The sequence below is a fragment of the Nipponia nippon genome, unplaced genomic scaffold (assembly GCF_047370975.1).
Source record: "Nipponia nippon isolate SJK-2023a ecotype South Korea unplaced genomic scaffold, ASM4737097v1 scaffold_53, whole genome shotgun sequence".
Classification (NCBI taxonomy): domain Eukaryota; kingdom Metazoa; phylum Chordata; class Aves; order Pelecaniformes; family Threskiornithidae; genus Nipponia; species Nipponia nippon.
In genome coordinates, this window is record NW_028262373.1 from 50,163 (window position 1) to 65,283 (window position 15,121).

The 15,121-nt window shown below is 48.7% G+C and overlaps 1 protein-coding gene across 1 annotated transcript; it reads right to left on the reverse strand.

The window, feature by feature from the left end:
• Nucleotides 1-4,634: 4,634 nt before the first annotated feature.
• LOC104018468 (mast cell protease 1A-like) lies at nt 4,635-7,266 on the reverse strand. The gene is made up of 5 exons (XM_087735245.1): nt 7,181-7,266; nt 6,614-6,767; nt 5,977-6,118; nt 5,599-5,859; nt 4,635-5,012 (listed from the first exon to the last, which is right to left on the reverse strand). Exons 1-5 carry the CDS (start codon nt 7,233-7,235, stop codon nt 4,833-4,835), a joined length of 792 nt encoding a protein of 263 aa, XP_087591371.1. The 5' UTR covers nt 7,236-7,266; the 3' UTR covers nt 4,635-4,832.
• Between the last annotated feature and the right edge of the window lie 7,855 nt (nt 7,267-15,121).

Sequence of the window (15,121 nt, forward strand, 5' to 3'; positions counted from 1 at the left end):
GCAGAAACAAAATGTTCCAAACTGACCACAACCTCCATTCCCCATCCCCGCTGTGCCTCTTGGAGTTGGGTAGGAGGTAGAGAAGTCAGGAGTGAAGGAGTGAATTTGAGCCTGGGAAGAAAAGGGTGGTGGGCAGAAGGTGGTTTTTGTCTTTGTTTCTTATCATTCTATTCTATTTTAATCGGCAACAAATTACATTAATTGTTTCAAAGTCAAGTCTGGTTTGCCCGTGACTGTAATTGGTAAGAGATCGGGTCTTTATCTTGACCCATCAGCTCTTCCAACGTCTTTTTGTTTCTTGCAAAATAGAAGTCTTACTGATTTGTCAGAAGGGAAAGATGAAACCAAAGGGAACTAAGGAAATTAACAACAAAAGATCACAGGAAACTGTAGGTCATTGGAGGGAAAATGAGTTAAGGGAAAAAAAAAAGGTAGAATGAGAGATTTTTGGTGCTCTGTGAATGAAGTAACTGACAACAGGGCAAACTGCTCAACGGATAGCAAGAGAACTAACGATACTATTACTAAAGACTACTGATATGTGTATCAGTAACAAACAATTTGTATCAGTAACACATCAGTATCTGCAACAAGATAGGACAAATTTATTTTAGGTATGCATTAGGACATTGTATGCAATTGCTATCCCTGAAGAGCAAACCTTTAGCATCAATATTTTTGTGTATTTAAAGCTGTTAAACGATATACTGTTTTATAGTGTGCACACATAAAATTACCTTTGAATATGCTTATGCCAGAGAGAGACTCTCACAAGTTAATTTACTGAAATAATCCATTTTCATGGTACTGTGAAATGTCTATTAATGCAGCTGGCTTATTAGGAAAGCTAAAGAATCACAGCTCAAGACCTGAGCAGAATGACATGGTGAATGAACCATGGAAGCAGGGGTAAGATGGCGTTTAGCCACAAACACTGCCACTAAGAAGAGCTTAGGTCTTCTGGTGCCTGCAGCCAGCTAAGTAGGGGTGTAAGCAGAGACTTGGCCTGATACCAGACTCTAATATTAAACAAATAGAGTGGCAGTGCTGATGGTCAGAAGACAGCAGGCCATCAGGGGAGAGAGCTGCAATGCTGTGTCTGCAGACCCTGCTGTAAGCCCCCACCCTAGTCAGGAGTCAGCTACCAGTGTATCAAGGATCTAAGGCACAGCTGTGCTATGGCACAGCTGTGTAATCATCACTCAGACAGCTACAAAAGATCCATGAGGCAGTCTATGGAGAAGAAAGGAGTACTGTCTGATTATGGGCAGAAGTGGAGTTGTGGAGATGTGATCATTGCTAACTCAAGGACTCAAAACCACACAAAAACCACACAAAAGTTCTAAAATCTAAAGAAGAAGGAGGGATGCAAGTCAGGCTAGTCAGGGGCTGATCAGGAATCGTTCCTTCCGGCCCTTTCACCATCTTTGTTGCCCTCCTCTGGAGGCATTCAAGTACCTTCACATCCTTTTTACATTGTGGGGCCCAGAACCGCGCACAGTACTCAAGGTGAGGCCGCACCAACGCTCAGTACAGCGGGATAATCCCCTCTTTTGACCAGCTGGTTATACTGTGTTTGATGCACCCCAGGATGTGTTTTGCCCTCTTGGCTGCCAGGGCACACTGCTGACTCCTGTTGAGCCCGCTGCCACCCAGCGCCCCCGGATCCCTTTCTGCAGGGCTGCTCTCCAGCCACTCCTCTCCCAAGTGGTACTTGTGTCCAGCGTTACTCCATCCCTGGTGCAGAATCTGTCATTTGTTCTTGTTAAATTTCGTGCCATTGATTACTGCCCAGGGCTCCAATCTCTCTAGGTCCCTCTGCAAGGCCTTTTAGCCCTCGAGACAGTCAATAGCACCTCCCAGTTTAGTATCATTAGCAAACTTGCATTCGTCTCCTACATCCAGATCGCTGATGTTTACCTCCTCCCCTACACATCTGTTTATGATTGTCATCCACTGGAGAGGTCTGGTGACATCGAAGATATACAGTCAGTGCTTCAGATATTCTCTGGCTGGTCTCAGTCATACAGGTCTTTGTACTTCCTTATGTACCGACCTTTCAGGCATCACATGCACAGCACAGGCATTTCTGGTCTGGTACCTCGTGGCGATCATGGGACTCAGCATCATTTACTTCAGTGATCTCCAAACTTCTTTGATTGCACACCCCATCAGTAAAAGTTTTTGAGCACAGCCCCCCAATATATGTATATTTATTTATTTATAAACTAGTTACATATGCTACTTACTAACATGTTATATACATAAAAATAGAAAGGATGAGATGAAAATGAAACACTTATTAAAAATTATTTTTAAAATATTAATAGTACAAAAGCATTTTCTTCCCACGCCCCAATGGTTTGCCTTGCGCACCTCACTTTGGAGACCACTGGTCTACTTCATCCAGAGGCATTGCTCAGCACTATGCCAGTTATGCACTGCAAAGGTCCCTGTCATGTACCTGGAGTATCAAGAACTTTCTGAAGATATGAATTTCCTGAGTCTAGATTAACTTCAGGGACGCTATCAGCATGGCCTAACTTGCCTCTTGGTCCTCTATAGCCTTTCTTAGCTTTGAGAGAGCTGAAGAACTTTCTAAACGGATGTAGAAAGTAAACCCTGGAGTGGTCTCATCCATTTGACCTCTCTGAGCAGTCTTTGGCCTGATCAAGCCACTAAAACTCTCTGAGACTTCATCTTGAGCATTACCTTGAAATTCTTCTGCAGAAGGGATCCTGAGAACCATCTGATTTTCCTGCAAAGTGGCATGTCAGAGGGACACAACCCTGGACTGAAAAGTTGCTGCCCAAGCTGGCAGCATAGACACACTCCAAGGGTGGAGTTAACTTGCCTTAACACAGGTGTCTAGTGGTATTTGAGACTGCCTATGGTAATGAAGACTTTCAAATGAGTCTGACACAGGACTTGTGGGGTAGTCTCAGCTTCTCACCCCCTGAAGCAGCATCTGGAGGGCAGGTGGGATCCCCGAGTGTGCAAAAACGTCACTAAAGGTCCGTATTCAGACGTCAGTATTCAGGCAATGGAGTCCTCCTGCCTCTGGTGTCTTCCACGTCGGTGCCCCTATGTTTGCGAGGTGCCTAAGTTCCGATCTTCTGATCCCCCAGCTGTTTGGGGGAGCGCTGGTCAATACAGCCACTGAGGCCAAGAGAGAGTTTCAGGCCACTTTAGAGGAGGCCTGCATTTGATCAGATTAATTAATCTGCTGGCTTAATTGACTTCACAAAGTGGATCCGGACTGACTGTAGCAGGGGTTGAGACACCCACCTCACAGACACAAAGCTTCACTGAACATGCCTAAATCCAGGTCTGCATCTGCAGCTGATTTCCCCCTGAAACTGAATCAAAGCTCCACAATGGTGATATTAAAGATACGTAAGATGAATCATATCCACTGCTGTCTAAACATTTTACCTCTTGGAATGAACCATAAGCCTGATCAATTGAATAAGCCAAGGAAGAAGGCATTTCTGTGACAAACAATTACACTCCCAGAAGACCACAAAGGATCTTTCTAGGGAGATCATCACGTGTCATCCTGGGAAGGCAGAAAGCTAGAATAAACCAAATCAAATAGCACTGATGTAATGACTCACACGGGAAAAGCTCCAAGAAAAAGCTAGGCCAGTATCCCTTAAAGTAATTGCAAAATGGAAGCAATGTTAATGGCACTAAATTAAGCATTTTCTTCTTCTCCTCCTTGAAACGTGGACTTCTGTAGCTGAGTGGGGTAATGCAGTGCTTTTGGGCACTAGCAGGGTCTTAGCTGTTTCCTCTGCCAAGCACAATGCGGCTGAAAGTGGGCTTAATCACAGCTCTGCAGTGATAAGGGGAGGGATCTGAGAGCCATTGTTTGCCAGAACTGGTGTCTTCCTGAGGGAACTGGATCTTTCACAGAGAAGATTCAGGTGAGAAACAGAGTTTGTGTAAAATAGCAGCTCAGATCCACCACGTCCTTTTTCTTCCGGCCAGCCAGCCAACCAGAAATGCCTTTTTCCCTCGCACGAGTGGTCAGGGTTGTCTCTCTGCAATACTGCTTTTTCCTTTGCCACCTTTGAAGTTGTCTGTCCCATCACCACCCCACAAGGGCACGTCCTGGCCCAGCCGTGTCCTGCTCAGATGATCCAATGTGACAAAAATCTCCACATTTCAGCCCTCAGGCGTTTAGCAGGCACAAGGCAAATGCTTTATCTGAGGTTCAAGAGGACGGAAAGGAGAGACAGGGTGTAAATAGGCTGGCTGGCGTTGAGTCCTTCTAAGGATCCTGAGATAGCTTCACGTTGGTACTGAAAACCCACATGATCTCCCCTTGGATGCTGTGATGCGTCTGTTTCTGAAAGGCTGGGTAAATCGTTTGGAAAGGCAGTTGTATCTACTTGCTGGCTTGACTGGAAGAGGCTGAGGGAGAGGAGGGACGGCAATTCCAGCCAGCAGGGATTGAGATCTACATTGCGTGCCCCACCTATAATCTTGCTCAGGCTGTTTCAAAGACAATCATCTCATTCTCACCATCAGGCGTTTCATCCTCTTCCCAAGAAGGCTACACACACAAGCAAGTTTGAACATGCTTTTATTGGTGGCCAGAAAGCAGAGCAGGAGGTAGCGCTGTTGGGCAGTAGCGGGAGGAAGGGAGTAATGTGAAACTGTGTGTACTTGGGACCTGCGGTTTTGCCTTGCCACGGGGACATTCCTTGGCGCAGAAGCCTGTGCCTGTGACATGAGGGCATCCCTGACTCCACTTCAGATGCCCCCGCAAGCCTCTGAGCATCAGCAGATGTTTGATGCGTTGTGGAAATGGGGCACTGAGCATTTTAGTCAGAGGAGGAAGAGTCAGGGAGGTCTTGGAGAGCAAACTTCCTCAGCTCTTTACGTATCCAGGGCTCAAAATGGGACACTCTGGTAAATACATTAGGCAAGATGCGATCTTTCCCTCCATAAGAAACAATGCCATGAGCCTTCCCATTGCAGACTAATGGGCCACCAGAATCACCCTGTGAGGTAAAAGGAGTGGGAGGGGTCAGACATGTCAGAGCACAGCTCCCCCTGCCCTAAGGAAGAAACTGGGCCCTCTTGCCTCCTTCCGTGTGAAGAACCTTCTCTTTTGACCATCTCCCTCCAGACCCAGCTCTGCAGAGCTTGTAGCTGCCTTACTACTCCTCTAAGCTGATCCGGGAAGCAATTCAGGCCTGGAGGCCATCTGAGATTCAAAAACTGCCTTCACAACCCTGAAAAGGAGAATCTGGTCCTACTTTAGACACGTGGGAATATCCGAGCCGTCCCACTTGTGTCGGGAGGATATGACAAAGGATTTACATGAGATCTGGAGCCTGCTGGAGCAGTGGCTAGGCTGGGTAGAATATCCCCAGGTATGTAAAAAGGCACACAATGCTGACAACTTGCTGGGCAACTGCACCCCAGTTCAGTCAGCATGTCAGTCTCAGAGCTCCTGAGAGGAACCTCAGCACATCATCCTGAAGAATCTAGTTCATTTTAATCCCCTTCATCCCCGGCCTGAGAACCAACCTGACTGCATAGTCCCAACCTCATCCCAAGCTTGGAGCCCAAAACAACACTTACACGGAAAGTTGATTTTTTGCCATCCTCATCACCAACACAGATCACAGACGGCTGCAGATGTTTTCTTTTGAAAGACTCCTCACACACTTTCTCTCTCTGCACCTTCAGGTCCACCTCCATCAGCACACTAGTCTTTTCCTGTGTCGTCGATGTCCAGCCCCAGCCAGCCACTTTGCATAGAGTTCCTGGTTTCACACGCTCGTTGTGGCTTGGCAGTTGGATCGAGCTCACTGCCTTAGTCAGCTTGGCCCTCGGCTTCAGCTGCCAAGCAGAGAGGACATAGGGTTAGAGCAGGCAAAGGAATGGGAACAAGTTCGTGGGGTTGGGGAAGTGAGCCGGGGGAGATCCCTTGGGCAGCAAAGATGTGTGAGGGCATACCTTCAGCAGCATGATGTCATTTTCAAGGGTAGCCTCTGAATAGCTGGGGTGGATGACCCAGTGGCCAACCTGGAATTTCTGCCAGCTCGGCTCTCTCTTATTTATGTTGTGGGCTCCCAGGGTCACGGTGATATTCACTTTCCTGCCAGAAAACACCAACATGTTCCAGCTGCACTGACCACAGCCACATGGCCCCCATGTTAGGTGGTTTGAGGGAGGTGGTGGTGGGATCTGTCTCCCCAGAGATTAGTTCTCAGCAAGTTGCCCTCTGTAGCCTGGGTTCCTTCCACAATTCAACTGAGGGTCCCACGTCCCATGCTGACGTAGGTCTGAGGTGTCCCATTCTGAAGACAAAGGGGAAGCAGGGAGTGGGAGACACAGCCTCTCTTCTCCAACAGTAGCTCTGAGCCATGGTAGGAACCATGGACCGGGAGACCACTGCCAAAGAGTCCTGTCCCAGGCACACAGCCCCCGCCAGGCAATTCTTGCCACTCACAGGGGATGGCTGGGCTCACAGAGAGCCCTGCTGTGCCTGAAGAGACACAGAGTACTCTCTCACCCCAGACCAGGACTGTGGCTCTTCATGACTGTGGGAGACTTGAAAAAAATCCCATGTACCACAAAGACAGGGCCTTACCTTTTTCCAGCCACACAGTGAGCTGCTGAGAGCACTGCATCTGGGCGAAGGAGGAACCCTCCGCATTGAAATATAGCGGACTCACTTCCAATTTCTAAATAAGCCATGTAGGGCCTGGAGTGGGGCTTAGCTTCCCGTCCGCCAATGATCCTTCCTGGAAGAGAGATGAGAAGTGTTAATAGCACATATGCCACTATTTCCCGTCAAGTTCGGAGCTGCATGAGGAGAGAGGGTCATCCTCTGATGTCATACGCCAATGATGCCAATAACTCTCCTTCCTTGGGCTGTCCAAAGCATTGCTTATGCACAATGGAGAGAAAAACAAGCAACACTTCCTGGGGATGACTCACCACAGCTGACTCTGGATGTCTGAAATGCTAGCAAAGGGCACTGTGCTAGTACCTGTAAGGCGTCACTGCTGTCAGGCACAGTCTGAGCTGAGACATATGAGTAGAGTAGAGAGCAGAGATATGAGAAAAGGCAAGGCAGGTACCAGACAGCTTTCCTACTCGGTGCCCATTTCTGCCCTTGCATGTCCTCATCTAAATCCCCTCTCTCTGTACTCACCAGCCCCGGCCCACGGGACAAGGAGAAAAGCACTTGTCAGCAGGAGAAGCAGCATCTTCTACCGCTGTCCCAAAGAGCCAAAGCAGTTGTTACGGCCAGGCAGGAGACAGGTACAGAATGGCAAGCTATATAGACGAAGTTTGGAGCTGAAACAGGAAACCGCAGCCGGCTTTCAGCTTGTGTCATTTGCTGCTTTTGTTCTTAGAAACCACAGACTGTGGTTTGCTCAGGGGTTCATGTCACTATCTTTCATTTTTGGTGCCATCTCCTCCAAAATCTGGAGAGATGTGTGCTTGTTCAGAGCACCCAGAATGCTCAGTACCCAGGCAGCAGTGAGAGGAGTGGGATACGTCCAGTCAAGTGCATATCTCATTGGACACCCTTGGCGAGAGCCTCCTTGGATCCTAGATATGGGTTGTTTTGGGTTTTTTTTGTTTTTTCCTTTTCTGTTTTTCCCTGTCCCCTGATAGGAGCAGTGAGAGCTGAACAGGGCTAGGCTGAGATCCTGGTTCTTATCGGAGGGGCTGACTGCCATCAGAGGTGCCCTTGGGATATCAGAAATCACCTGTCAGAGTAGCTAAGGCACAGGACCCGCCGGAGACTCACAACCTTGAGCACAATTGTTCTTATCACTAGTGAAAGATAAGCTGGTTTTCCATCAGAGCTTACTCATGACACCGAGTGATAGACTCACGCAGGCGAGCAAGGACCTCAGGAGGTCATTCGGTCCAACCTGATGCTCAAAGCAGGGTCAGCTATGAGGTCAAAACTGCCCTGTGCTTTATTCAGTCAGGTCTCGAAAACCTCCATGTGTCTGGGAGCAACAAGAAGGGGCAGCTTCCTGAGTGAAAGGGAGGGAGTAGCCAAGAGAGAGAACAAGGCAGGCAGAGGCAGTGGCTTTGCCAAAAGGGCCCCAGTCCCTTAGTATTCCTGTGACAAGAACAAGGGAAGCCTGGGGATAATAGTCAGGGTCAGGTGAGGGTCCAGATGATCAGACAAGTCCATAGGGATGAGGAAAGTCTGAGGTCAAGCTGGGAAGTCAGTTCATGGGCGCATGTCCCGATCAGCAGGTTACATGGCCAGGCAGAGGCATGGCTGAGACACAGCTGGAGCTGGAGCTCAGGTGGGGACCTGATCACCCAACCTGTTTTTACCCATCCGGTTGTCCACTCACTCAGATCATAACGTCCTAATCCAGACAGAAGAATATCCTGGCAGACAGTGTGAAAAGCCTTGCCAAAGTCAAGGTAAATGACACTCACCGCTCCCCCCGTCCGTAATGCCATAATTAGGGAAGGCAATCTCATTGATCACGCCTGTTTTACCCTTGGTAAATGCATGCTGACCGTTCCAATCCCTTTCCTCTCCTCCATGTGCCCTAATGTGCATTGCAAGAGGACTTACTTGCTCCATGATTTTTCCAGACTTCTTAGAAAAAGTCTGCTTCTCCTGTTTGCTGGCTTTCACCTTTCGACCTTTTCATTCTTCTAGAGCCTGCCAGCACGACATCTAATCTCGGTTAATCTGCTTCCTGGAAGCTTTTTAACCGCACAGCTTCTGTCCCAGTGAGAGATAAAGCAGAAAGCTGCAAACCACTTTGCTTTCTGTGATGTGTGCGATTGTGTCATCAGAGGAACACAGGCCCAAACTGAGGAGACGTTTCAGACAACACCAAGCCGCAGCACTGAACGATAATAGACACTCGAGCAAACCCATACCCCTCCTCAGCCTTCTGATGTTTCCAGCAAAGTGCTGATGTTCTCTGCAATTCCTCTCTTGGCTGGTAACTCAAACAGCTGTAAAGTAAGAGACTGTGTCTTCCCAGGCAAGAAGATACGCTGCAAGGCTTGTGACCTCTTGAATGGGCCTGTGCAACCACGCTACTGAGCACATGGGCTGGAGCATGTCCGGGCTCTGCTTGGTGGTGCCATTGTAGAATTATTGTTCCCTGCACCCATGTATTTTTCTGTTCCAAATATCGGAAGGGTCGGAGTGGACATGCTTGTGTTGCAGCTTACCAGAGCAATGTTTTGAAAGGTGAGCACGGAGAATGTGTACTGCCTCTCTTGGGATGTGTCAGGAGGCATATGGGAGGCGACTGAGGCCTCAGGACCCACTCAGACAAGCACAGAGGACTGTGAAAAGCAGAGGGACACATACCTGAGCCGTGCCATTCACACCAGCTACCCGGAGGCATCCCTGGAACTGACTGCTCCGAGACTCACAGGGAAATCTCAGCTTGGAGGTACCTGGTTGATTTGCTGTAAAGCACAGACTGAGCGTGCACCCATGCTTTGTGGGTGCTCAGAGTACCAGAACCTGGGCATGAACTGGAGGTTACCTTCCATGAAAATGAAGACACATGGTCTGTCCCTTGCCATGAGTGGAGCAGAGTGTACCAGAGGTAGATGGCTTTTAAAAGACTGAACTTCAGCAAGGTGAATCCAGGCACATCTTTCCACTGCTGCAAATGAATCAAAAGGCAAGTGGTCATCAGAAGTACTGACGGAGGACAGGACACCGTTAAGGCGCTGAGGGAGTGCAGCTGATACCCAGCAGAGGCAGAGACCTCCTCCCCTGGTTGTGATCAGAAGGGACAGTTTCACTGCTGATGCCTGTGAGTGGCGGAGCAGTCCGTAGCTTTGGCAGAGGGCGCAGGTGAGAGACTGAGAAGACAGAGCTCCGAATGGGACTCCAGGTTCTGCTGCCCTCGGGCGAGTACCCTTCCTGGCTTTTCACATACCTTTTTACAGCTCTCCTGGCTGCAGCACAGTGCCTTTAGTCACTGAAACGCTACCCGTTTCTTCACACTTCTAAATTGTCCAGGCCTCTGCCTTTCCAGGGACTGCAAGGGGTCTGGCTCCCCTGTTCCCGCAGAGGGCGTGCATCCAGCCATGCCCACAACAAGTCCCTCACCAAAACACGGAATTCAGACTCCGAAGTCGCAGTGCTGCAGTGGTACCTTCATTGAAGGCAATCACAGGAGCCAGAAAATTAGGACAAATGTGTTTGACTCTCATTCCCGCTAAAATGTGAGAGGTGGCCAGGTGGCCTCCCAGGTTTCCATGCAACATTAACTGTTAGGATTGGGGGTACATGGAGGAGGAAGAAGGGTCCTTCCACTGCGTCTCTGTGCTTGGCTTTGGGCTTCGTCCGAGAAGCAGGGGACACTGTCTTTCCACAGCAACACAACTGACGGCTAAGCTGAGAAGCCAGCTCTGACCTGTAGTTTCTCTGACATGACTTTGTCTTTGATTTTGGCCCCTTGCAGGCTGAGGAACTTTACTGCCTGCAGGCTGAAGGGACTTATTACGGGACACCAGAAGCAGCATTTGGGGATTGTACAAAAGATACTATGGGATGTTTAAAGCAAGGGTCAAAGGTGGGGAAAGGGAAGGACCAAGGCGGCCTGCGGAGAAACGTGTGTGGGAAAGGGGGGAAGAGGGGATGAAAGGAGCTGGTCGTGTATAAACAGGCAGCTTGTCGGTGCAGTTGACTGGCCATGTCTTGTCTTCTCAGGAAACTACATGTCTCTAATGTTTTTGAGAATGAGTTCTCTAAGCCCCAAGCCCATGAGAAGAGCAGGAACCATGACTCTGTCGCAGCGCTTTGGGAACTGACAGACCACATATACGTGCTGCATGAGGCTTGCTTTGAAACCCTACAGGAAAACCTGACTGCTCAGAGGTTAAACCTGAGTGCTCAGATTGGTTAAAGGTTGCTTAAAGATTAAAGCCTTGTCTGAGTGCCAGCAAGCAGAGTGGGGACCATGAGTCACCCGGCTCCATGTGGCCGGGGTGTCAGGAACTGGAGAGGCCAGCCAGCCTGCCTGAGTAGGGTAAGAGACTTGTAAAGCAGGTATGGAAGTGGCCTAAATTTTGGCTTGGTACCAGACATACTCCAGGGTTCAAGAGCTGGCTACTGAAGGAACCGGCAGGACCAAGCCAAACACTGCAGAGGCCATGAGGTCGGGACATCACCTGAGACACCCATTTGCGTGTGTGTGGCTGAGTGTGTGAGGCAAGTGGAGATTGGAGGCTCCAAAGGCCAGCTGCTGTGTAGGCCGAGTGTCTAAGGCTGGTTACGGGGGGACACATCACACATACGTGTCTGTGCATGTGTTTGTGTGCGCAAGTGGGTCTGTGTCCCGGCAGCTGGAGTGGGGTTGGGGACCGTAGGGGCTTGCGTGCACAGGTGCCGGCAACTGGGAGACCTGGGATCCAGAGCGGCTACTGGGTCAACTGAGTACCTCAGCGAAGCTGTGGGGAGATTCCCAGTGTGCCCGTGTGCAGGGGGTTGCTTGTGTTTGTGTGGGGGTGGTAGGTTGGTGTGGGTGAGGCAGGAGGGTCTGTACCAGCATCCGTAGTGGTGCTGGACCTCAGGGCTCGCATGCCCAGGTACCAGAAACTGGGGATGCAAGGGCAGGCACTGCACACCCTGAGTGTCTAGGGCAGGGACTGGGAGATCTGTATTGTATGTGCTTATGTATTTATGTTTACACTCGTATGTATGCCCCACTGACAGACCCTCATCCTGATCAGCCAGAGGTGAACCAGTTGAGGCTGCTGGTGCCGTCAGCGTTTGCAGAGTGTTTCTATCCACACTGAGCTGTGTGGCCAGCCTTCAGATATAGTGCTGCTTGGGGTGCAGATGTGAATGTGCCTGGAGGGGCCCCGCTGCTCTGGGGCTCCCTGGCAAGAGCCACTGCTGCTGCCGCTCACAGTCCCTGGGCTGGGCCCTAGGTCCGGTCTGCAATGGCCCCTGCAGCTTGGCGTGAGGTGTCCTCTGGGTCCCCAGCTCTCCGGACACTGCTGTCTCCAACAGCTCTCTCTGCTTTGGCATGAGAGGAACCAAACTTTGGGCATCCATTCGGAAGTGGCAGTAAATTGGGCATTGCATGAGATCTTCCATTTACTCCTCCCTTCTCTCACCTCAGCTCTCATCACGGACCTTTCACTGAATGTTTCAGATTCCTTCCACCAGCACTCCCCAGGGAAGCCCCTGTCCAACGCAGAGTATGCCCTTGGAGTCATCCTAGGCTTATAAAAATAATTATTAAATTTACGATATTGATTGTACTAACATAGGTGTAGTAAACGAAAAGACTGCATGGAACTCTCATTCAACATAAGTTCTGGATATAACTGCGTCAAGCCATTTAGTTATGTGAATTCTGTGTTCAAACACAATACAAGCAACTTAGTATGAGGTTTCCTAAGTTCAAGGGAGGAATGATCAATGCATGCAGATCCCTGCAGACTGATGCACATTGATATGGTTTGGGTTGGTTTTTTTTTAATTGACAGCGTCTCTCTCATAGCAGCGAGCAAGCAAGCATGAAGACAGCAGTCACTTATTCTTTTTCTTTATGTAACAGTGCTACTAAGACTTGAAGATCAAACCTCAGCTCCCCCGGATGAGAGCAACAATACTCTTTGAATGCTTTAAAATGCTTCCAGTACCTGGACCCTCAGTAGCTTCTCTCTTTCTCTCCCAGCTTCGTATTCCACCCGGTCTGCCCTTTCTTTCCTCTTCTTTTCAGCAGAAAACAGATGGAGATGTCTTCTGCACAGATGGGAAGCTTGTTCCCCGGAGGGACATAGAAGTGCAACAACATGCAGCTGTCCTTGCTAGCCGTGGCATGGAAATGTCAGAAACACAGGACCTATATGCATCTGATCTCTGAGCCACTTCTAAGAGACAATTGTCCTGTGTAGTACAGCACACTGGGAATATCTCATCCACTATTTATTTATGCATTCATTTCTTTATTATTTATTACAATCTTAGCCAAACAAAAAAGAGTGAACAAGTGAAACTTCATGGAAAATGTTGCCTACATTCCTTTCTATGCTAAATGAGGGTCAAGAGTGTAAAGCACAGTCGTTACTGTTTTTCAGAATACACCAAATAAATACACTATTAATGGCTTTGGCACCAGCGTGTCACTAGTTCCTACGCATTCTTCCCACGGTGGATGGAAAAAAATATATAATTCCTTAATTAAGTATTTGTATGAAAAGAAATGGATTCTAGTGTGTAAGTTACTTTTAGTCTCAAAAGCAGGCCTGGCAAGATTAATCATAGAATCATAGAATCAATGGTTTGGGTTGGAAGGGACCTTAAAGATCATCTGGTTCCAACCCCCTGTGCCATGGGCAGAGGCACTTTCCACTAGACCAGGTTGCTCAAAGCCACATCCGACCTGGCCTTGAACACTTCCAGGGATGGGGCATCCACAGCTTCTCTGGGCAACCTGTTCCAGTGCCTCACCACCCTCATAGTGAAAAATTTCTTCCTTATATCTAATCTAAATCTACTCTCTTTCAGTTTAAAGCCATTATCCCTTGTCATACCACTATCTGCCCTTGTAAAAAGTCCTTCTCCAGCTTTCTTGTAGGCCCCCTTCAGGTACTGGAAGGCTGCTATAAGGTGTCCCCAGAGCCTTCTCTTCTGCAGGCTAAACAACCCCAACTCTCTCAGCCTGTCCTCATGGGAGAAGTTGTCCAGCCCACTGATCATCTTTGTGGCCCTCTGGCCTCGCTTCAACAGGTCCATGTCCTTCTTATGTTTGGGGCCCCAGAGCTGTACGCAGTACTCCAGGTGGGGCCTTACAAGAGCGGAATGAATAACCTCCCTCGACCTGCTGGTCACGCTTCCTTTGATTCAGCACAGGACACAGTTGGTTTCCTGGGCTGCAAATGCACATTGCCGGGTCACGTTGAGTGTCTCATCAACCAACACTCCCAACTCCTTCTCCTCAGAGCTGCTCTGTATCCATTCTTTGCTCAGCCTGTATTTGTGCTTGGGATTGCCCCGATGCATCTGCAAGACCTTGCAATTGACCTTGTTGAAATACATGAGGTTTGCACGAGCCCACTCTGCAGCCTGTCAAGGTCCCACTGGATAGCATCCTTTCCCTCCAGCGTGTTGACCACACCACTCAGCTTGGTGTCATCGGCTAACTTGCTGAGGGTGTACTCAATCCCACTGTCCGTGTCGCTGTTAAACAGTGCCAGTCCTAATACCGACCCCTGAGGAACGCCACTTGTTGCTGATCTCCACTTGCACATCGAGAAATTGACTGCAGCTCTCTGAGTGTGGCCATCCAACCAATTCCTTATCCACCAAGTGGTCCATCTGTCGAATCCATGTCTCTCCAATTTAGAGACAAGGATGTCGTGCAAGACAGTGCCAAATGCTTTGCACAAGTCCAGGTAGATGACATCTGTTGCTCTTCCCTTATCCACCCACGCTGTAACCCCGTTGTAGAAGGCCACCTAATTTGTCAGCTTTACTGATATCAGTGTTATCAAGGAGGGAAAATGAGGAGAAACTTCTCCCCCTAGAGGCAAATTAGCTACCAAACCTGTCTGGGTCCCACTCCACTGGGTATTTGGCTAATTTATTGCAGGTCATGACTTCAGTGCTAAACTAAGTTGCCACCACTTGGCTTCTCCTCTTGGGGCATGCTTTCAAACTCATTCTCAGCTACACTCATGAGGGAGGAGAAATCTCCACAGGAAACTACCTTGACACATGGGGCACGTTTTAAGATACTGTTTCAGAAAGGCTTGTGAACACTGTTTGTGCCCCTGATGAAAGGTGAGAATTTGAATCCTTTGTTGCTGGCCCCTTTTCTATTTTCTTTACCATTTTCTCTTTTGTATGTTCTTCACTGGGTCTAATAATGCAACAATGAGTTATGTTCCATGTTCCATCTTTGTCTGACTCTTTCAGTGTCATGTCATAGGTAGACTAACTGTTACAGTTTTAAATTAATATTTTCGTGTCATAAATGTTTATATCACCATCTTCAATTCGATGGAAAATGAACAGAGACTTGCTCCACACTTATTCATCCCAGTAATACCTTAATATTGTATGAAACACATGACAAGTGGAGATATATTCAACCCCAAATTAGTCACCTAATTCTGA

Coding starts and splice junctions, on each gene's coding strand:
- LOC104018468 (XM_087735245.1), bottom strand. CDS start 7,235: ATGCTGCTTCTCCTGCTGACAAGTGCTTTTCTCCTTGTCCCGTGGGCC. Junction 6,768..7,180: donor TGTCCCGTGGGCCGGGGCTG/GTGAGTACAGAG, acceptor TCTCTCTTCCAG/GAAGGATCATTGGCGGACGG. Junction 5,013..5,598: donor GCAAAAAATCAACTTTCCGT/GTAAGTGTTGTT, acceptor TTTACCTCACAG/GGTGATTCTGGTGGCCCATT.